General features: G+C 41.9%; 1 protein-coding gene across 4 annotated transcripts in view; it reads left to right on the top strand.

Moving 5' to 3' along the window:
* The window catches only part of si:dkey-3d4.3 (leucine-zipper-like transcriptional regulator 1), a 44,375-nt gene extending 35,680 nt beyond the window's left edge, over window positions 1-8,695 (top strand). For 3 of the 4 annotated variants that reach the window (XM_041200148.1, XM_041200151.1, XM_041200149.1), the window contains 4 exons: window positions 22-71; window positions 3,568-3,688; window positions 5,307-5,493; window positions 6,893-8,695. In XM_041200148.1, coding sequence (XP_041056082.1) covers window positions 22-71; window positions 3,568-3,688; window positions 5,307-5,493; window positions 6,893-7,661 — 1,127 coding nt within the window. In that variant the 3' untranslated portion in view covers window positions 7,662-8,695. The remainder of the gene's footprint in view (window positions 1-21; window positions 72-3,567; window positions 3,689-5,306; window positions 5,494-6,892) is intronic. The other variant, XM_041200150.1, reaches the window with a different exon arrangement.
* Window positions 8,696-23,140: the final 14,445 nt, after the last annotated feature.

Genomic DNA, 23,140 nt, shown 5'->3' with positions numbered 1-23,140 from the left:
CGAAGGTTTTATTTTTAATAGGCGGTGTGAGATGGACTTGGTGGCACAAGACATTTTCAAGTGAGATCACGGTATGAATTTCTTCTCATTCTGTGTGAGGGAGGGTGCTGATATTTACATTTACTTTTCAAACGCGAAGCTAGATCAAGGCCCTGTCTTCCCCCTTGGTCGAAGTCGAAGGTCCCACGGCACAATTTTAAAGAAGAGCAAGGGAATTTTCCGAGTATTTTAGCCACTATTTAACCCTTCATTTTAAAAAAAAACATATTATCTGGTCATTATCACATTGCTGTTTGTAGGAGCTTGCTGTGAAGAAATTGGCTGCTACATTCCCTGCATTACAACAGTGACCACACTTCAAAAAGGGACTTCTTTGGTTTAAAGTATTTTGAGATATCGCATGGTCATGGAAGATGCTGTATAAATGAAAGCCCTTTTTCTTTTACCTGAAATCAAATCTTGCAGCCATGATTTACTAATTGAATGCTGTGGTGAGATTTGAACCCTCGTCCCCAGAGCATTAGCCTGGGCCTCTGGATTACTCATTCAGTGATGTTACCACTACTCCACTGTCTCAGCATTGTTCCTAATGCCACCGCTCTGCTGTTAGACTGCTTGACATCCAGACTTGCATGAGGTGTAGTTTCCTCCAGCTAAATATTGGGAAGCCCAAAGCCATTGCCTTCAATGCCCCACCACAAACTCAGCACTCTTTACCTTGATTTCAGCTCCCTCTTCAGCCATTGTCTCAGGCAAAATTAAGCCACAAGGTGTAGGTTGTAGGAGGGATCACCCCAAGCTAAGCTACCAAACCAAAATCTTTCCATATAAAGGACTATCTACCTGCACTACTGTAACATTGCCATTCTCTGTCTCTGTCTCAATCCATTTGCCACTGAAGCCCTCATCCAAGCCTTTGTCACCTATAGATTGGACTATTCCAATGCAATGGGGTCCAGCCTTCCACCTTCCATAAACTTCTGCTCATCCAATACTCTGCTGCCTATATCCCAACTGCCCTAGGCTCCCAGTGCCCTATCATAACTGTACTTACTGACTAACATTGGCTGCTGATTCCCTCATCACCACCTCTAATTCAAAAGTCTCATTCTTAAGATTTCTTGCCCCACAGGTTTCACATTGTCTGATCCCATTCTCCTGCTAGCTTCCCATAATCTTCAATCTTTTCCTTCCTTTGTTACGATCCCCTTAGAGATCAATAACTTGAGGTGGAGAAATTGAACTTCCAGTGACTGACTGAAAGGATCACAGGAAAGGATTTTAAGTTTTAAGACATGTACTTTAACAAGTGAATTAAAAGCAACATTGACTAAACACTATATTTTTGTAGGCAGCTTATACATTAAGCTACAGAAAAGAACTTTCCTTACTTAACTGTTTACATGTCTGAAAATCCCATGTTACGATTGTGCTTTACACTGTCTTATAAATGGACATTTCACTCTCCTGGAAACTGTCCAAAGCGATTCTTAGCTTCCAAGGGCTTTTCTCCTTCTTTACCTTTCCCGGCCAGGCAATTCCTAATCCCAGAACTGACTTCAACGGGGAGGAACAAATTGGAGATTCTTCCCTCTAGCCAAGAGAGGTGAATCTTCCATTCTCATATCAGTCCACACAAACTCGGTCTCTTCAATCTGAGGGCAATCTCTCACCCTTTTTTTATATTCGTTCATGGGATATGGGTGATGCTGGCTAGGTCAGCACTTATTGCTGACCCCTTATTGCCTTTGAGAAGGTGGTGGTGAGTTGCCTTCTCGAACCACTGCAGTCATGTATTGTAGGAACACCCACAGTGCTGTTAGGGACAGAGTTGCAGGATTTTGACCCGGCAACAGTGAAGGAATGACAATATAGTTCCAGGTCAAAATACTGTGTGAGTTGAAGAGGAGCTTGCAGGTGGTGTTGTTCCCATGCATCTATTGCCCTTGTCCTTCTGGATGGTAGAGGTTGCGGATTCGGAAGGTGCTGTCGAAGGAGCCTTGATGAGTTGCTGGCAGTGCATCTTGTAGATGGTACATACTGCTGCCACTGTGCGTCAGTGGTGGAGGGAGTGAATGTTTATTAAGATGTATGGAATGCCAGTCAAGCGGGTTGCTTTGTCCTGGATAGTGCCGAGTTTCTTGAGTGTTGTTGGACTCATCCAGGCAAGTAGGGGAGTATTCCATCACACTCCTGACTTGTGCCTTGTAGATGGTGGACAGGTTTTGGGGAGTCGGGAGGTGAGTTACTTTCCATAAAATTCTCAGCCTCTGATCTGCTCTTGTAGCTATTTCTCATGGTGACTGACAGGCCCAGCATTTTCTCTGCTTAAGATGCAGATCAGCTGCTTCTATCTTTCTGCTCTTTCTCTCTCTATCTGTTTCTCTCTTTCTGTCTCCTCTCTCTCTCTCTCTCTCTCTCTCTCAGATTCTTTCACTCTGACTTCTTTCTGTCAGGTTCAATGATATCTTGGAAAACCCTGTAAGCCAGCTCTTCCCCTTTCAAAGACCATCTTGATGGCAATATGAGTGACATGGGTTTTGTGTCTAGGTAGAAATGCTAATTAATTATCCTCTAGACCACCGCACCCCCCCCAACTTCTTTCCATCTTGGAATCAAATAGACAGTTTAAATTATAGCCATTTATAAAACTTGACGTTCTTAACACCTCTCTGTGGGACTTGGAGACGTATAGTCTACTCATAGCCATCAGTGATGCTCTTGCCATTGTCTACAGGTGTGGACATCTTACACCTTCTTCCCAATCAAACAACCCAAGCCCCAACTCTAACCTTTTGTCTGCAGAATTCAGAACAGTTCAAATGACCCCCTTCACTACTCCATTTTACCTTAACTTTCACAGACATCCCCAAACATAACAAACATCGTATTTGTAACACCTTGTGCAATTTTGTTTTGCTTAACCTTTTTCAATTCTGTCTTAAAACGGTAAGGCACATACTAATAGGTAAGGTTGTCTCAAAGTTCATTGTCAATGATTCCTGTGAGTTCACAGTGCAAACGCGTTATCTCTTCAGTGAGAAATGCAGGATAATTCGCTCCTGGGAGTTGAAGCACTAGTAGTTAATACATTCTTTTGATGCGAAGGCTTGAAAGCGAATTGGGAAGGTGTGGTATATGGCTGCACTAGCAGCCATGATTGCCTGTGAGCACAATTTTTGTATGACTGCTGAATGGCTGAGAAGTCCCAAGCCTCCAACAGGCTGTGCCACTTTCAGAGACATAAGTAGTTCACCCAGAATCATGCTTGTGTGCCTCACATAGGAAAAATGGCAGAGGCCATATAGAATCATAGAATGGTTATGGTACACGAGGAGGCTGCTTGGCCTGTCGTGCCCATGCCGGCTCTCTGTAAGAGCAACTCACCTAATGCTACTGCCCTGCCTTTTCTCCGTAGGCCTGCCAATTTTTTCACTTCAGATAATTATTCAGTTCTCTGGGGTGCAATGTTACTGGTTATCTGCCTCTACTACCAGATCACAGTGCATAGGGTGCTGAAATAGAGGAAAATACAATTAACCAACGATTACCTTTTCGTTTCTTCAGAAACAGATACCCAGGAACAGGAAGGGGCACACGGCTGTGGTGTTTGAGTCACAAATGTATGTATATGGTGGTTATGTCGATATAAAGGGACCCTCACAGGAATTCTGGAGCTTTAGTTTTGGTGAGTGGAAATACCAGCTAGTCATTCAAATTATTTTAATTGTAAGTTTTTTTTCAATATTCAAAACATTGAGCATAGAGTCAGTACTGTCCATTCCAAGACTTGAGGGGAATATGAGCTAATGGTTTCCATGCTGCTGTTTGATCTGTTCTCTGTTAAGCATTGAAGGGTTGTATTTTGTTCTATTTTGGGTCTTGAATTACAAGTAAGTTTTTTGCCAATAGCAAACTAAAGCTAACTAAATTTATTGCGAGTGTCGTGATTTTTATTTTCTCCCTGATGTTTTTCCTTTCTCCACTTCCTTTCCTGAGGAGATTAATTTATTCCTGCATGCACAGGACTTGTGGATACTGGCTGCCATCCAGTACTGCCCATGTCGCCATTCTTCTTGTAGTAGGTAGGCCCTTTGAGCACTGGGGTAGCATCGGAACCTCAGCCCACTCGTCACCTAAAATCCCATCCGCCATGTGAGCTGGATCCCCGGAAGACAATCCAGGAGCAGGAAGCCTGGTCAATGCAGGGACACTGAACCCAAATGTTCGCGCCCCTGTTGAAGCCACAGCTGAGATCAGTTCACTCAGTGCACAAAAGGAACTTGAAGCTGCCACCTTTATGATTCGTATGCCCTCAGCTTTTCATTGGATAAGCTCAGTGAGCCGCACATAGGGTGACCATTTGACTGATGGTGCAGCATCAAAGGGAGGAGCTTGAGAAGCCAACTTGAAACGTTTTACTAGCAGTGAGGAAAACGGAAAGCAGCCTGTGCTCCCTTTAGTTTCCTTGGTTTCCTATGGCACTGAGAAAGGACCTGTTACCCATTTGCCTTCTGAATTGGCAAGATTCACCCTGTATTTGTGTGCAAAGCCTTACATCACACCACTGAAGCGCTGTGGCAGCCAAATGCAGCGGCTGTAAGGATAGCTTTAAGTCATTGTGTGACATTAAAATAAAAACAATCATTCCCTCCGCATATTTTACCCTGAATTAACAGTCGTTTTGAGTTTGATTGTTTTTGTGTCCGCGTTGTGCAAGCTGCAAATGATACTGTAGCTGGCACAACAGGAAACCACCAGTTGGCCACGGCCTCTGTTTAGTTGGCACAATGAAGCAGGAGCATGTGTGTTAGCCATATAGAAGATATAAACCGAATAAACGCAGCAAGGCAAATTAGTTTCAAATTGACTAAAAGGAAATTTAGCACTAACATCAGGGAGCTCTTTATATCAAGAGGGATTAACACAGGCAATGCACCTAAGGTGGAGTCCAATATGGAATCAGTTAAGGAACAGTCAGAGGCAGCAAGTTATCTCTAGAGAGATGAGCCCGGCTTGCCAAAGAACTTTTTACACTTATCTTTTGGATTTGGGACAGTTTGTAACAGAGATGGAAAGGTTAGTATCCCCAAGATGGTGCATTTTTCAACATCCTGCTACAATCATCGTCCCAAAGGCAAACTTACTGGCAACATCAGCCCTCGGGTGGCCGATCTAGACTCATCTGACTAGAAAGAAAAGCACTCAGAAGGGTTTGGAAAGAGTCACAGATAACATATTTTCAAAATAAGCTAACTTTGTAATTTTATATCGCCTTTTCAATGTTATCAAAATACTTCTAACAGATGCCAAGGATTGGTGCCCAGTATTTATGCCCTGTGGTGATGTGGGTCCCGGACCTCGGTACAGTCACTCTGCAGCTGTCCATAGGAGAGGAATGTACTTGTTTGGGGGACTGGTTGGACTTGTGGAACAGAATGACTTTTGGAAGTGGGATTTCAACAATGGCATATGGTCCAGGATCAGAGCACGGTAAAAAGAGATTTCAACAGTAGCATATGATCTTGGTTCAGTGCGTGGCAGATAGGTCTAATCACCCTGAAGATAGTTTGTTCGTGAAATAAATCTGCATCTTAAAATATTCATTATCCTTACGTTTGTAACTCTCCTCCAGACCTACACCCCCTCAAAGGTTTCTGCGCTCCTCTATTCTGGTCCCTTGTACTTCATCAGCTTTCATCGCTCCACCATTGGAGGCTGTGCCTTCAGCAGCCAAGGTCCTGAACTCTGGAACTCCTCCCTAAGCCTCCTTCACCCATGTTTCTTCCTTTAAGAACAGCCTTAAAGCCCAGCTCTTTGCCTAAGGCTTTGGGTATTTGTCTTAAAACTTCCTATGTGGCTCAGCGTCAAATTTTTTTTGATGACGCTCTGGTGAAACACCTTGGGACATTTTACTATGGACAAGGTGCTATATAATTGCAAATTGCTGCTGTTTGTACAGCTCTGTAAATTAGATGTCTGAGCTCGACCCCTAGTGAGAACATCTGAATATTTTGATATAGGTAAAAAATCATTTAAGTCTGAAAAGCCCAAACTTTTTTGACAGATTCAGCACCACCTCAATTGCTTCTTTTTAGCTGAAATACATCTAATTTCCAAACCCATTCATGTAGTCTGACCTCTCCTGATATTCAGGAAGCCCGTGGCTCTTTTGTGAAGAAGTTCTCCCTCTTCCTTTCTTAATTTATAACTTGCGATCACTTGGTAATACAGAAGTTGAATGTTGCTGTAAACAGAGACGTGTTGCTGAAGCTTTTTGTCTTGCACTCATCAGGATGCCAAGTTTGTCTTGATGAGTCCAAGATGAAAAGCTTCGGCAATGTGTCTCTCTTTTCAAAACACTTCGTAACTTTTGAACTCTTTACGGAGTACAACAATTTGCTTGCATTAACTTTGCCATACCCCTTCATTGCCATGAATGCTTTGTTTGGAAGCTCTGCCTTTCCATCAAGGACACAATTCCACCATCCTGAACCTTTCTTCTTAATTTAATTCACACTGCCAGAACACACATGTACTCAGAGTACACTGGCGGCCATATGCCAGAAATCTTTACTTCCTTTCTCTCGCCATCCCACCTTGTTCTCAGTTGTGAGAAGAGCAGGTTGGCCAGGGTCAGTGTTATCTCATTTCTTTCGTAAAGCACATTCCTTGTGTTGGTGCCTGGCCTCTGGTTCCAGCCTTTCTCAGATCTGCAGCTCAACACATGGGTGAATGGCAGACATCACCCTGTGCCCTATCCACCCACCGACATACAGACTGTGCCTAATGTGAACTTTGATTCCTGGTAGATTAGTAAAAGCTTGAAACTATATTAATGCAGATCATGACTGTATATTGAATAAGCTTGTTCATTCTTTATTTCTCACAGCTCTGGGCCTCACCAGTTAGTGGGTCACTCTGCTGTTGTATACCAGGACAGCATGTTAATCTTTGGGGGAGGAAGGGACCATAACAACTCTGACAACAGCCTATGGAAATTTCACCTGAAAGCACAGACCTGGGAGAGATTAAACCCAGCAACAGACACAAGCCCACCACCCAAAATCTATCACTGCACAATAGGAGTTGGTCCCAGCTTCCAGGAGAAACACGTTGACGAATTTTCTCTCACAACATCAGCTCCAAGCTTCATCTGTCATGACAACAGCATCGGCCTTCAAGACACACGCAATGAAAAGCCCCTGGCTGCCCTGAAGGGGGCCTGCTGCTTGAATTTTTCCACACAGGCGCCAGGATACTGTAGCCCATCGGCAGTAAAGCTCAGAGCCAAAAACACATATTCAAACATTGAGATGAAAACATTTAGCGTGCAGAGTACTGAAAGCAGGGAAAACCTTCTAAGCTTGACTGCACCTGATCCCTTTGCTCCTGAGTGGGATTGGCCATGCGAGAACAGCCACCAGGTTTCAATCCAGCCAGAGGAGCTGCCTCCTGCAGATGACAGTACCGAGGAGTACAGTGACAATGGTGTTTTGGGAGAAGCCAGTACACTCTGCCTTGAGCAAGGTGATGCGGCACTCCACTCAAGGGATAGTCTCCCAGAGGTTCTGCTGATTGTAGGTGGTAAACCGTTATCTGAAAGTGGCTGCATTTCACTGTGGCAGATGAAGCTATGTGAAACATTTTTAAAGTGCTAATTTAACAGGGAAGAAGGCCTGAAAAAACCTTACAAACTTCACACACGGTGTGATAACAAAATAATTCACATCAAAGGGTAATTCGTATTTTTGTGGCATGCATGGTCATAGAGAGGTCTAACATTACTGAGAGTTTTATTTATACTTTTTGCTATTGTGCTAATGAGCTAATTCAGAACAAACATTTTCTAACGAGCTTTTATATTTTTATAGACTTTTACATAGCGTGTGACTCTTGTAAGCTAAAGTGTGCAGACAGACAAATTGTACATATTTTTATCGAATTTTGTATTTGTCAGGACATTGCCTAATGTGAATCTGACAGAAATGCAGGACGTATTAGGATAAAAACGGGTTTTGTCATGCAGCTGGAGTAGCAGATGCACCTATTAGGCTTTCATACTCACAAATCTCTCCCATTTATAATGATCGCTGGTGGTAGGAATTGAACCAAGATTCCTGTGGATTACATAAAGGAAGCCTAATTCATGTTGATTCTGTGATCAAGCTTTGCTGCGGAATTACGTTAGCTGTGACTAATTTAAAAATGCCTGGCAATAGTACTGCCAAAAGCCTTGTGGGCAAAATATGGAGCGTTCCCTTAGCATTCTAGATAGCATTGGGCAGAGTTGAGTTGGGGGTTGGTGGGGTGGGGGGGTGTAACAGGAGACAGGCTTCATTCTTTTGTCTTGGCAATTTTTACTGATGCTGTTCTTAATTATAGGTTTTGGCAGGGCTGGTAAGCAATGGATCTCATTTTCTCTCCCTTCCCTCCTCATTTTCTGACATTGCTACTTCCAGTTACAAATGTCAACTACTAAACTAATGTTCTCCTTCAGCCCAGCACCCTTAAAGAGCAATATCTTGCATTAACATTCACCTTGCCTATCAACACAAAGATCCACACACCGTGCAGTTGTGCAATTTGGGGTCACTTGCTCCTTGGTGTAGTGTGAAGCAATCAAGTTTGATTCCCAGTCTGTGTTGTGTAAGATTGTCTCAGGCAGGTAGAGGTACTACAACTGGCCTGACGCAGAGGGGTCGGGGTGGGTGGGGGTTGCTGAAATCAGTCAGGGATACCAACGCCCCCCCCCACCCCACCCCAAACTGGAGAGATTGCACTGGGGTCTAACTTGAGACCATGATACAGGCTGCAGTTTGATGCATGCTGCCAATATCTTGTTGTTTCCTTTTGTCATTCACTGAACTGAAATCATCCTTGTTGTTTGTTGCACTTGCCTTCATTGCAGCAGATCAAATAAATGGTCCTTCATCGGCCAGCTCAGGTTTCCTGAACACACAAGGCAATGTTTTCCTCTAAAACCCACAGCACCAGTGGGGATGTGGAATCATCACGTGCTTGACGCTTTGGATTCCAGAGGAAGCTCTGAAGAATGAGCAGCCCATACATATCAAATCTGCTTACTGCCTGGAGGGTCAGGAAGAGGAGGAAGGGTGACAGACTTGTAGCAATAGGCATGACATTCAGTGGATTCATGGAATTGTGGTAACACCAGTGGACACTGCACCACCTGAGCAATAAATTAGAGTGAGATTTGGCTCCTTTGTGTGGTTCCATATCAAATTTGATATGAATTGTACATTGGGACTGTTAAAGAGTTATTTTATTCACTTTTGGGATTTGAGCATTTCTGGCAAGACCAGCATTTAATGCCCACTCTGAATTGCCATTGAGAAGATGGTGGTGAGCCGCTATCTTGAACTTCTGCAGTCCGTGTGGTGTAGGTACACCCACGGTACTGTAGAGGAAAACCTCATTATCATGTCCTACTGTGCAGCATTCATTTAATTCCTCATTCACTCAATCTCCAAAGTAAGTACTTACGTAGCCATTCCCGTAGGTCAAAGGGCAAGAAGGCCAGAGTTCGATGCTGTGGTAAACCGGCCATTAAATCTCGGGGGGTGGGGGGGAGCACTTTGTAACTAATGAGGAGAAATACAGTGAAACCTAAGTAATAGAGGAACCTGTTTTAAAAGCTAACACAGAAACTTTGTTAACCCATTGCTATCTGGGAAGAGCTCAAATGACAAGAAAAGGCATAGAAGACTTAAAAGCAAAATATATCAGAAGTGCAGGCATTAGCTGAAAGAGAAAAGCAGGTTATGTTTTTCCCACAAGATACTTTGCCAGAGTTCTGGTGAATACCGTATATACTCATGCGGTAGTCGAATTTTTGGAAACCAATTTTTTAAGCTAAAATTCATGGGGTTGACTCTCACACAGGTAATGTTTCTGAGGGGTTGGCAAACCTGCTTGATTTGGGCCTGAGTGAAATCCAAAAAAATGACTGTTACAATGGAGTAAAATAAAAATCAACAACACTATAGAATTCATGTTAATGATCTAACATTTATTTATTTCATAGCATTACAAACTATATGTATTTCACCCATATTAATTACGTAATGTATAACCATTTGAAGCATTTGTTTACCGGTACTCATTTTCATTAGTATTTGTACGTTTACAATGAAATTGAATCACTAACAGCTCCAGCATTATACTTTGGGTTCTGAAATTTTTGGGCTTTGATCCCTGAAAAACCAGGTTCGACTTATATACAAGATACGTAAAAAAATTATGGGGTTTTTTTTGTGAGCCAAAATTAATGAGCTCAACTTTTACACGAGTGTCATTGGTAATATTGATCATCAGAAGTCCTTGTACACAGGCTAGTTTGCTATTTCCCCGATGCCTATGAGAATACTTATATAGTTAGATAATAGCAAGTGATAAATGCTTGTCAATAGCAGTGGCTTATAGAATTAAATTCTATCCTGTAGGCTGCTTTCTATAATCTGTTAAACCATTGTGCCTGATTATTAAGTATGTGTGGCTTTAAAGGTGTCACTGGATGTGGAATTGTTGGCTGTTTGGCAGCAGTAATGCAGTGTTGCACCTGAGGTAAATGTCTTAGGGAATTTGGCCTCTTCACTTATGCAGAAGAAAACTGGGGTGGAGGTTGCAAAGAAGGAAAATACAGCCAGTATAAAGAATAAAGAGTTGCTTCCCAGAGAATGGATTTTAAATCAGTCGACAGCTATGAGAGAGGAGCAAGTCACTTCCCAGGGAAATCTATTTTAATTCAGTTAACGGCTTTGAGAAAGGCGTGGGTCAATGTATATTCAGCAGGTTGATTCTGCTATTTTAACAGCACTGCACAGAAGAACCTAATGTTCCTTAAATGAAAAGATCAATAGGTTGCAGGGGTAGGGTGGGGGGTGTTGGGCGGGCGGGGGGAAGGATGAGTCTACGTTACAGCAGGCGTAAATAAGCTTTGGGTGGAGTCATCCTGATGGGCCAAATGGTCTTTTCTCACTTCCAGACTTTGTCACTGTGGTAGATCTCATTCCAGTTAACTAACAATCACTGCACTTCAGAGAGGGGAAAGTCGGGAAAGGGAGTGGGCCTGTCACCTCCTGTATTCATGTGGGGTATTGTTGGGGTATGTACGGTGTGACTGGAAAATTGTTCCAACCGTGGACACTAGAACCTATAAACCACTGTTAGAAAACCCTGCACATGACATAAAATTCAACCAAACAATCCTGAAGACAAACAGAGCTTAAATTATTATCTTAAACTCATTGTCTGGCATTTTAAAGTGTATGGTTCATTTTTAAAAGTATTATTTATAATGTTGTGCATAAGGCCCTTTGGATGTTTTAGACACAGTAAAGTTTAAAAAAAATATAGTGGCTTAGGAGTGGAAGACAAATGGCACCAGAATGCAATTAATGTACCATACATTATAATTAGGTGTTACATCACAATTGTGTCATTTATTTACTGTCCTTTATTCTTAAAGCCAGCGTTATTTTCAGTCCACCAGAACTCCGTGTTAGACAGGTGTTGCACGCAACCAGTCCTCACGATTGTGCCAGTTGTTGGTTACTCCCCAGTCCCCAGCACAAGTGGCTAGGACACAATTGTGGCCCCCACCAGCACAACAACAACACAGAGCCAGCAAAAACGTAACATTGGTGTGTTGAATGGTGCTTCAAAACAGAGAGACCAGTCCAACTGCCAGTACGTGAACTATGCAACCACCTCATCGGCTCATTCACAATGATTCTGCATCTTAATCAGTCAGGGGTGTCCGAGTGCTACATGATTCTGTAATATATGTGGCAGAAGTAGAAGGCCAGCAGGAAAGGTGCACAAGGTAGAATGGTCTTTCATAGTAAAGCAGACTTCAGTTGGCAACTGAATTATATGCATCTCTCGTCATCAGTTTGTGACCATCCCTGCCCCCATTATGGAAGGGCCACACCCTTTGTAGGTGAGTATTTTCATTACTGCCAGTCCTGCCCCAGTTCTGCTGCATTGGCCTCTAGTCTCCTCCTTAGGAACTGATCATTTTAATCATTCAAGTGCCTCCTGCTAATCTCGTACTTCCATTTAAAATCAAAATATCCCTGCTGTTACACTTTTTTTTCCCCCCCCCAAAACTCCACTTGCACATCAATCACCTAGTAAAGGGAGGGAAGAGACTTGCTACAAAAATTAGCCTTGAACTGTCACTGAATGTTAGGAATTGCCATCACAACCAGTAAGTCAGCAGATTTTAAAACTTCCTGTAGGGAGGTGAGGGAGGGGGCAAGGGGTGGCAGAAGGTGGAGCGATGTGAGGAAGATGACAGCAAGATTGGCATTTGTGTAAACGTTGACAACACTCATGGCAAACTACATGAAATTAGGGATGTTGGGGCTTGCGGAAGCCTTGGACTTAATGGCACTGATCTTGGGTTTTATTAGAATTAGTGATGTGGAACTTGAGGTGTTACTAAAGATAGTAATATCTTGTTGTAATTGGAGCCTTGGATATTATTGGGGGTTAATGATATGTAGCCTGGGGTATTACCAGTGATTGTGATTATAAAATATGGAATATCAATAAATGATAGAATTTATATTGCAATTTCATATACAGATTTTAAAATTTGCAGATGGATTACATATACTTCTAATGTTAAATAAAATGTATTGATCCATCTCAATTGCTTGAGAGGTCCCTAGACTGAATTGACTGCCTCTTGAGTATTAGTCCTCCAGTGGCAATGCGAGTTATTAATTTGCAGGTCAGGTGATGTAAAATGGTGGCACAAAGATCCAATATAACTTGCACTACTCAATTTAAAATCTTAATGAACTGTTATTTCTTTTGTATTGTTATCCTGAGTCAAATGTGAATTTTTCTTTGAAGCAATTAGCCTATTTATAATCTATTACAATCCTTACAAGTGTCCTAACGGTAGCCGTGCAATAGAAAGCTTGTTTGCCATATTACCGTTGCTTGTACTCCTGAGTGCCTCTGCTTTGCTCTCTGTGGGCACCTGTCAGAATTCAAGGTATGCTGCTAATGCAGTGCTCGGTATCGCTCATGCCAGTTACAGACAGGTAGAGCAAAGACACAGACAGCAAGACTGGCACATTTTAGAATAATACAGCAGAAGAGAAGGCCACTCAGCCCAACATGCCTGTGCTGGCTCTCTGAAAGATTTAACGATTAGTCCCGCTCCCCTGTTTTTTCTCCCCCGCCCCCCCCATAGCCTGCAAATGTTTCCTTTTTTTAAGTATTCCATTTTGGAAATTGCTATTGAATCTGCTTCCAATGCCTTTTCAGGCATTCCAGATCATATCATTCTTGGCAGATGACTCTAAGGTTAGCCACATGTTCACACTGGTCACACAACACTTACTCTGGTGATATCTTGAGCCAGGAGACTTGAGTATTTTTTTTTATATGTTTGTGACATGGATTTACTGAACAGCTTCCTCTGCTGTGCGATTTACATAACAGATTCAGAAAGTTGGACGCATACTGTCATGTGGAATAATGGCTATATATTCAAATTTGATGAAAATATGTATCGCCTTACAGTCTGGCAATGCATGATCCAGGAGTCTTGATCATACAGGTTATTGTACAACATACACACTTTATACGACCCCTGTCAGACAGAAGTGACGTGTGGGTGTTTTGCTTTCTTTCATTGCACACAAGTCAGTGTTTGGCACTAACAGTACATATGTTTTCCACTACTATCACTGGGAATCCCCGAGGTGAAGTCTGTTTCCAGAATTCCACAATTAAATAGTGTTTGCATCTACATCTGTGGCGCTAACACTGCAATCACAATTTCTTCATACCACAATGGGAGGAGAGAGATTTTGAACCGACGTGCCACACTGTGAAAGCTTTTTAACAAGAGAATGTTTAACTAGTATGTTTTATAATCAGTGTTCTAGCGTGGGATGTTGTTTAAGTGCAATATAAAGAAAACCAACACAAGTTGGACTGGTTATATATCATGTATAACTACACTTGTTCAAATTAATGTGCTGTATCAAATGTTGCTCACTTTGTTTGATATCAAAATAATCCTTCCCCACACATTAATTTTGCACAAATGGCTGCATCCAGTTGGAAGTTAAACCCATTTCTCGAACTTATTTTCAAAATTTAAGCGATATTGGGTCCATTGCCTAATGTCAAAAACTGGCTGCAATGCTTAGAGCATTGGGGCTGTTGGATAAGAGACCCCAGAGTTTTCTATCATTTCCAGTGAGTCAAAATGTGTGTGCGCGTGCGAGTGCTTTTTATTTGTTGTTGAGAAGTTTATGATGCAAATATTTATGAAATATAATAGGTCAGACAACAAAATAACCTTAGTAATAAAAGCAGCTGTTCCACTGAAACATTCTCACAACGAAGCACTGAGTGTGAAGGTTTGCTGTTTGTAATTTTTTATCTCTGCTCTCTTGTGAAATGTTCAGAATAACCGACCATGCACCTTACCTTGCAAATAAAGCTAAGGTTTACAATTAAATTTTCTTTGGTTCACTTTCTTTATAAGCCTCAAAAAACATTTGTTTTTGTGAGTGTTCATTTTGAAGGCCATTCCCACAGGAATATGCAAGTTAACATGACTGCAAAATTTTTTAGTTGTGCAGTGAACCTCAAGCATAAACACGCTAAAAATAAAGCAGAAGGGGAGTTAATTCCGGGGAGTTAATTCCCACAGGATTTAACCTCTGCACAGTTGGTTCGTGTATTGACTAAAGCGTACACTTCAACTTCCAGTGTCCAAAATTTAATTGAATTGACCACCACTGCACACTGCATGAATTTAAATTCCTGTTCATGTATCTCCAGATTCACTTACATGCCCTCAAAAGCTTAAATGGGGCAGCCTGGTTCCTGGTCTAGCAGTACCTTTTTTTTTTCAAAATTTTCATCCTGTCATCCAAATCCTTCCATGACTTTGCTCTTTCTTGCATCTGTAATCACTTCCAGCCCTACAACTATCCAAGAACATTGCAAAGCTCTAACTTCCCCATTTTCTCTATAACACCAATGGTTGCCATGCCATCAAGCATTTAAGCCTTAAGCTCTGGAATTTGCTCTCCACCTGTTAACTTTTTTCTTCTCCTTTAAGGCTCTCAACACCTACCTCCCTGACCAAGCTGTCCTCCTTTGGCTTTGTATTAATATCTGATTGTACTCCAGTGAAACTCCTTGGGATATTTTATTAACTAAAGATGCTGTTTAAATGCAAGTTGTTATTGTTCAAGCTGGTAGCTATAACTCAACTTTGTCACCATGAGGCCTTCACAAATAATTACATATATTGACTTATTCTAGTTCATCGATCCAGAAAGGCCCCAACGTTTTCCCCCATCTGACTTCAAATTGTTTCTTAAGTAGTTCTGTTTCTGTCTCCACAACTCCTGTCTGGAAGTTCATTCCATGCGTTGACCACTCTCTGTTTGAAGACTCTCCTGTTATCAATCTCAAGTTACCTTTTACTAGGTTGGGACCTGAGTCGTCTTGTCCCACTCTCACATCTTAACAATTGGGCAGCCCAAAGCTGCCACATGCACGATTATGCTGTCTATATATTACAGGCTCTGCTTTGAAACTGGTACTGATATGCCCTCGGCTAAAAGCAAAGCACTGCACTTAAGCATGCACAGTACTCTGTCCAATTATTCAAGCTTTATTATTCTTTACATAAAATTTCTGGCAACTGATCTATTAGTGCTGTTATAACACACCTACTTCAATGACCTGCCCACAGACAATGAATTGAGAATCAATTACTCTATGGATTTATTTTCCTGCCCTTGTATTTGGATGGTGGAGAAATAAATTAATTTATGGCTTTAGCTTGGTTCCTAAGAGTGAATTGGATGCTACTGCCTGTTAGAGGCTAAGCATGTTGGATAGCCTCCAGTATTTTCATCTTCCCATCTTTACACGTTGGATTCCCTTAATTGGTTAGTTAAGTAAGGATGTCCTCAACTGAGTAAGTTAAACGATATGGGAAGCACTCAACATAGGAACAGGAGTAGGCAGTTAAATCCTTTGAACCTGTTCTGCTATTCAGTTAGATCATGAACTGATCTGTAGCTGAACTCTATTTGCTTGATGCTCTTACCTAACAAAAATCTAGTCATCGCAGTCTTGAAAATTTTAATTGACCCAGCATCTACTTCCTTTTAGAGGATGGAGTTCCAGATTTCCATGACCCTTCATGTGAAAAAGCTTTTTTGATTTCACTCCAAATAGCCTATAATCTTACAATTCATTGTTCTGGATTCCACTACTCAAGGTAATCATTCCTATTATTCCTCTGTATCTATTTTAAAAATCTTAATTAGATTATGTAAGGAATTGTCAAAGCCAGAGATGCGAGTGTTGAATAGAATACTTTATTATTGTTTCTTTCAGAGTGGATCACCTTACACTTCTCTACATTGAATTCCATTTGCCATGTTTCTGCCAATTTTATCATTCTGCCTGTGTCATCCTGAAGTCTACTACTATCTTTACCATGATCTACTTACTTTGCCAAATTTCCTATCATCTCCAAACTTTATAATGTTGCTTCCCTGCTTCGGAGTTGAGGTTGTTTATAAAAATCGAAAAGAGTAAGGGACCCAAAACTGACCCTTGAGGAGCATCATTGTTCAGTCTGAATAACATCCACCACTAACTACCCTTTGGTGCTTGCCAGTGAGCTAATTTTGTACCCATAACACCATATCCCCCTTGCTACTCTGGGCTTGCATCTTCTTAATTAGCCTCCTGTGTGATACTTTGTTAAATGCTTTCCAAAAGCTTGTGTTTGCATCCACACTACCTTGATTAACCTTCTCTGCTACCTCATCAAAAAAATTCAATCAAGTTAGCCAAGCCCAATTTGTTTTTTTCCAAATCCATCTTGGCTTTCCTTGACTAACCCATGTCTTCTTTTTGCCACTGATAATTAACTGCTGAGTTTCCATTCACTTCTGAGTCACTAATGTTAGGTTGACTGGCTTCTTGGTTCCTGGTTTATCATTTTCCCTGAACATTATCAACCCTGCAGTCCTCTGGAACTGCTGCTGTATCCAATGAGGATCAAAAGATAGTGATTAATGCCTCTGCTGTTTCTACCTTAGCTTCTTTCAGCAAACTTCCCTCCCTCCCCCTTTAGTGTAACCTTCAATTCATCTGCTTCCATTGTGAAGCCAGATGCAAAGTACACATTTAATACTTTAGTCATGTCCTCTGCCGCTAAGTGAGCTTTTTAGGCTGAAGCTTTACAATGCAGTGGTAAGACCACACTTGGCAGTTCTATATTCATTCCTCACCACACATTAAAAAAAATAGAAATTGGAGGAACAAAATTTATTCCTATTGCATTTTTCTTATTTGCCTCTTCCTTCTATCCCTACCAGTTGCGTGCAGCAAGAGTTCAAAAATCAATCAATTGTTAATGAGGGTTAAGTAATACCTTTGGCAATAATTCTGTGCCACAGTTTTCAAATTAGGAATGCCATTACTGGATGTTTCGTCACACCACCTCTTATTAGTACAGAGGAGTTGGCATTGTATGCTGAGCCACCAAATTGTGACTCACAGGAAAATAGCCAGAATCCTGGAATTCAATTCCCAAAATATTGGTTAAAATTCCATCTGATAAAAAAAATGTGGGATGACTAAATTATTCATCATGAACCAATGAGCCTAATTCAAAACTGAATGTATTCTTTGAACAATCAGGCAAAATCTTGGAATTCCACATCATGGAAACTGGACTGGATTCAGTCAGTCAATGAATCTGAACTCATCCACAGTTCTGGCTTTGACTGACCATTCTGACTTTGGTGAAACACCTTTAAAGCACTGCACAGGTGTGCTTTCAGACAGAATTTGAGACACAGCTGCACAAGGATATATCAGGAACAACTTTGGTCGAAGAGGTAGGTTTTAAGGAGCACCTTAAAAGAAAGAAAGAGAGAGAGGGAGGGGGGTGAGAGAGACAAGAGGTTTGTGGGGGACTTCTAGAGTGAAACCAAGGTGCTGAGGGTACAGGCGCCAAAGATGCATCATTTAAAATCAAAATGTGCAAGAGGCACAAATTGGAAGAACACAAAATTCTTAGAGGATTGTGGGGCTGAAGGAGCTTAGGGATTAGGAATGGGTATGAAAACAATCAATGGTTACAGCACAGAAGGAGGCCATTCAGCCCATCATGCTTGTGTCAGCTCTCTGCCACAGCAACTCGGCTAGTCCCACTCCGCCACCTTTTCCCCGTGCCCCTGCAATTTTTTTCCCTCTTCAGATAATTATCCAATTCCCTTTTGAAAGCCAAGATCGACTCTGTTTGGGAATTTTAAAATTGGAGCCTTGTCGGACCGGAAGCCAACCCTAAGTCAGCGAGCAAAGGGTTTGACTGGTTGATGGGACCTGGTGCAAGTCAGCATATGGGCAGCTGAGTTTTAAATGAGCTCGAGTTTTTTTTTAAAAGTCTTTAAAAGGAGTTTAAATAAAAACAAAGGCAGAAGTGGTACAAACACCAGGAACTTCCCATCAGCTGCATCCAAGTAAAACTTTTATTGTACCAGGAAGAAAAGAAAAACTACATCATATAAATGTACAAAAGAGTAAGTAAACTACAAACCACATACTTTTTAATCAATAAACTTACATAGAAATACATAAATCAGTTCTATGCCTCTAATACTGGTCTCTACATACACTACTCATTGTGAAGACGCAGTGAAACGTGCATTTTTAAAATCAAAAATAAATTATTCGAGGACTAATGAAAATTGCACTTGTATATGAAGTTCTAGCGCTATAAATTAACAAGACAAATTACACTTGAAAGACAGTGGCTCTATCTCGTACATTGGCTGATAAATATACCTGCATGAGCCCTTTTATTCAATATTTCCCCACTCCTCTCTAGGGAAATGACACTGGAAAGCCATCCAATACCTCATCCAGGATAGGAGGTGTTGTGGTGCACTGGGTAGCATCTCTGTCTCTGGGCTGGAAGCTCTGGATTCAATTCCTGCTCCAGGGCTTGATGGCCAACAAAGGTATTCATAAAGTGGCCATACAGGCTGTCTATCAACCTGCAAATCCTTCCAACTCACATCAATGACAGATGGTAAAAGCAGGAGATATTTCTGGTTGGCGATGTGATGGAAAGAAGCGTCTCCCATCACGATCCATAGCTCTGGACTACAACAAGCACGTGAAAGTGCATGTTGCCATAGTGACTCATTCTCCGAGTGAACTGTAACACACCACCCCAACCAAATGGCAATCCTTCATGGCTCAGGCCAGATGCTGTGGATGGGCCTATTCAATTTCAGTGGGACTCTCAGACAAATCTGATCGCGCCACAACCCAGTGCTGGAGGCTGTCCGAGTGGCGATCAGGAATGGAACACTGACTGACCACTTTGCCCAGTTAGTGCAGGAGTCTTTGTTTGTTGAGCACAGGAGGAGGCGGCCACTTGGCAGCACATGTCTGTGCTGGTTCAGTCAACAGAATCCCACCCTTGTCCCGTGCCTTTGCTTTTTCAAGTATTTATCCTTTAAGGCAATGCATTCCAGATCATAACAATGCATAAAAAATTATTTTCATCTCCCCACGGGTATATTGTGGCAATCTTAAAAGACAACCTCAGCAGAGCACAACTAATTCAGCACAGACTGCGAGTTCAATCTGGGTCCTGCCATGACTATGGCTCAGTATCCTGCGGGGCACGTGCAACTTTCTTTTGATAAGCCAGACCCCTCATTACCCTTTCCATTCTTGCCTGATGTTTTACAAGTTCAAGTTCAAATCCAATTCTCTTTTTCCCTCAATCTGACCGAACATTACTCAACAAAAAAATGACAGTAGGGGAGATTTTCAATAGTGACTTTCTTATTGCTGAAGGGTTTTCATAAGTTAAATAAGTAGACACTGGCAGCTGGGTCTGTAACTGGAGGACACAGATTTAAGATAACTGGCAAAGAACCTGTGGGGAGAGGAACAGGGTTTTTTTAAAAAACGCAGTGAGTTATGTTCGGGAACGGAATGCCTGAAAGAACAGTGGAAGCAGATTCAACAGGAACTTACTTACAAAAGGGAATTGGATAAATACTTGAAAAGGAAAAGTGAGAACCCACAGGTTTGCGGGGGTGCCGAGGGGTGTGGGGTGGGGACGAGGTGCAACTAATTGGACAGTCCTTTCAAAGGGCCAGCACAATGGGTTAAATGGCATTCTTCAGTGCTTTCAGATTCTATGAGAAATAAACAGCCTGGAGCTTCCATTCTTGTTGGCTGCTTTAGAAAATTGATTCCAAGCGAAGTCTTAGAAACGGCAGAGGCCCCTTCCATCATTTAAAGATTTATTCCACACTAATGCCGACGTGGCAAATTGACGATGGGTTACCCAGATCCTCCACTACAGGAAAACGCTGATGCACTAGGCTCAAATCAGGAATTAATCAAGATTTCTTAAACTTTATGCCAGATATTACTGTGAGGGATTAGATTTCAGTCTGCAAATAGTTTGGGCCACTCTACCCCATAAGCCTCTTCTACCGTTCAGTTAGATCATGGCTGATCTATACCCCAACCCCATTTATCCACCTTTGTTCCATGATCCTTGATAACCTTATCTAACAAAAGTCTATTGATCTCTGTCTTCAAATCTTCAATTGACTCAACATCCAGAGTATGCTGGGCGGGGGGGTGCGGGGAAGGGTTTTCCGGATTTCTGTGACCCGCTATGTGAAGAAGCACTTCCTGATTTCACGCCAGAACAGCCTAGCTCTAATTTTACAAATATGTCCCCTTGTTTTGGATTCCCTCACCAGAGGGAGTAGATTCACTTTACCCTTCCCTATCAAATCCTTTTATTATTTTAAACATTCTAATTAGAGCACTCCTTTATTTCCATATGCAAAGGATTAGAAGCCATCTTTAAGCAGTGTCTGTGTACTATAACCCAGTAAGCTCCTGTTTCAGTCTAGTGAATCTGCATTACAGCCCCTCCAAGGCCAATATATCCTTCCCGATTTGCGGAGCCCAGAACTGAACACAGTTACTCCAGCCACAACTCTAAACAAGCACAAAGAGTGAAGAAGAGCCATTTTAATTAGATGGAGCTCCAAGTGTTGGTTACAGTTAAGTATACCGGAAAATGCAACGTTATCCAGGGTGTTGTCAGTGTTCTCGATTCATAGGAACAGTAAGCTAAAAGCAAAATACTGTGGATGCTGGAAATCTGAAATAAAGACAAAGTGCTGGAAGTACTCAACAGGCGTGACAGCGTCTGTGGAGAGGGAAACAGAGTTAACTTCTGAAGAAGAATCACGTTCCACTCAAAAACATTCACTCCTGTTCCTCCCTCCACAGATGTTGTCAGGCCTGCTGAGTACTTCCAGCACTTTCTGTTTTTGTTTCATGGGGACAGTGTAGGGACCAGTGGCTTTGAGTGTAAAGCCAGTGAGTCGCTCTCCAAGGAAGGAAAATGGAAGCTTGACGTGTCGTGTTCTGCTTGAGCTGACCGGATGACAGGAATGTTGCTTTGCACTGGGCACTACAGGCCCAAACTGGAAACAATGCTAGACCACTTGTTGCCTCCTCACCTCACATAATACAAGTAAATTAACACCCGCGTTACATAATGCAAATTATGTAGATATGAAGCCAAAATTACGCATCATTCTAACAGTGGAGTATAACAAGGTATCTTTATGGATTTTGCATACTTTTCACAGGAATGTCAACTTGTCTTCATTAAGCAGCCTGGTTAAAGACAAGTTTAGAAGGACACATCCTTTTGAGTTTCGTACATCCTGGATTTCCAGTAGAGCTCACAATGAAGTAAACTGATGTGAAAGTATACAAATACATTGAGAAGAATCACCATCAGTCTCTCCATTTTAAATCATAGCAGCTGCCAGGTCTCATTACAAATTGTGACCACAATATTCAACAGGTAGCCCCAACCCTCCTCAGTGCCATCGAGAAACTTCAATTAACTAGACTTATTCTTCTGACTAGACAAACTTACACTACCACCTGAAAGCAAGTTACATTTTTTTCAATACATCAGGATGTAAAAGGAAGAGACATGCTGGTTAAGATTCTTGTTTAAAAATGTCAATACCACCAGGGTGAGCAGGTTAAAGCCTCAATTCTATAACGAACAAGGGAAAAAAAATAGACAAAAATACTTGTATTTCAACAGCAGGTCATTGAAACATTTCACAGTGGTTCACATGATGCATTAATCTTTGGGGTTTGATGACTGGCAGGGACTCGATAAGCCAAATGCCTCCTTCCTTGCCATAATGACTCTATGACAGCTGTCTGGGCAAGCACAACAACCATTTTATACCGATGTCCTATAAATAGTAGTGATGTGAATGACCATTTAAGCATTGAGGGAGGAACGTTGGCCAAGACACTGGGAGAACTGCCTGCCTTTCAAGTGCTGCCATGAGGTCTTTAACGTCCTCCCAAGCAAGCAGGCAGGATCTCGGCTCATAATGTGACCCCATCCCAAAGGACAGTAACGCCAGCAGCTCAAGACGGCACAGGGAGCTGTGGCATTCAGGCTGAACACACGACCTTCCGAGCCAGTGAGAAGAACTCAGTGAAGCTGGGGTGCTTGGGGAGCGATTATTGGATCACAAACACAACTCCTGAAGCACTGGGATTTTGCGCTGTTGGCCAGGGAGCTGCAGTGGTTGTGGTCAAACTTGGGGAATTAAAGAAGCAAAGAGTAGTTTTCAGGAGGCATTGAATTTAGGTAGGAACAAGCACAACAGGACAAGTGTGAACAGCACCTCTCCACCCAACAAATATTAAAAACGTGCAATAAAATAATAGTAATCAGTAGCTGGACATATTTTGCGGGGAGGGGGTGTGTGTGTGAACCTATAAGAAGCAATTAAAATTCAGCAGATTTTATCATCCTATGATTAAAAGAAGACTAATCATGGCACCAAGGAGACAAGGTGCTCATTATAATGGAGACATCTTCCCTCCCAAAGAAAGGGAGGAAAAAGATAAACGGCCAGTTATGGCATGCACAGGAGTTGCGTTGTTCTGCACTATTCAACTTCAAAGCATGCACCGATCCACACACACTCCGTCGATCTTAGTAAAG

The sequence above is a fragment of the Carcharodon carcharias genome, chromosome 12, assembly GCF_017639515.1.
Source record: "Carcharodon carcharias isolate sCarCar2 chromosome 12, sCarCar2.pri, whole genome shotgun sequence".
NCBI lineage: Eukaryota > Metazoa > Chordata > Chondrichthyes > Lamniformes > Lamnidae > Carcharodon > Carcharodon carcharias.
Note: the sequence above shows the minus strand (reverse complement) of the source record. Positions and strands in the feature narration are given on the sequence as shown.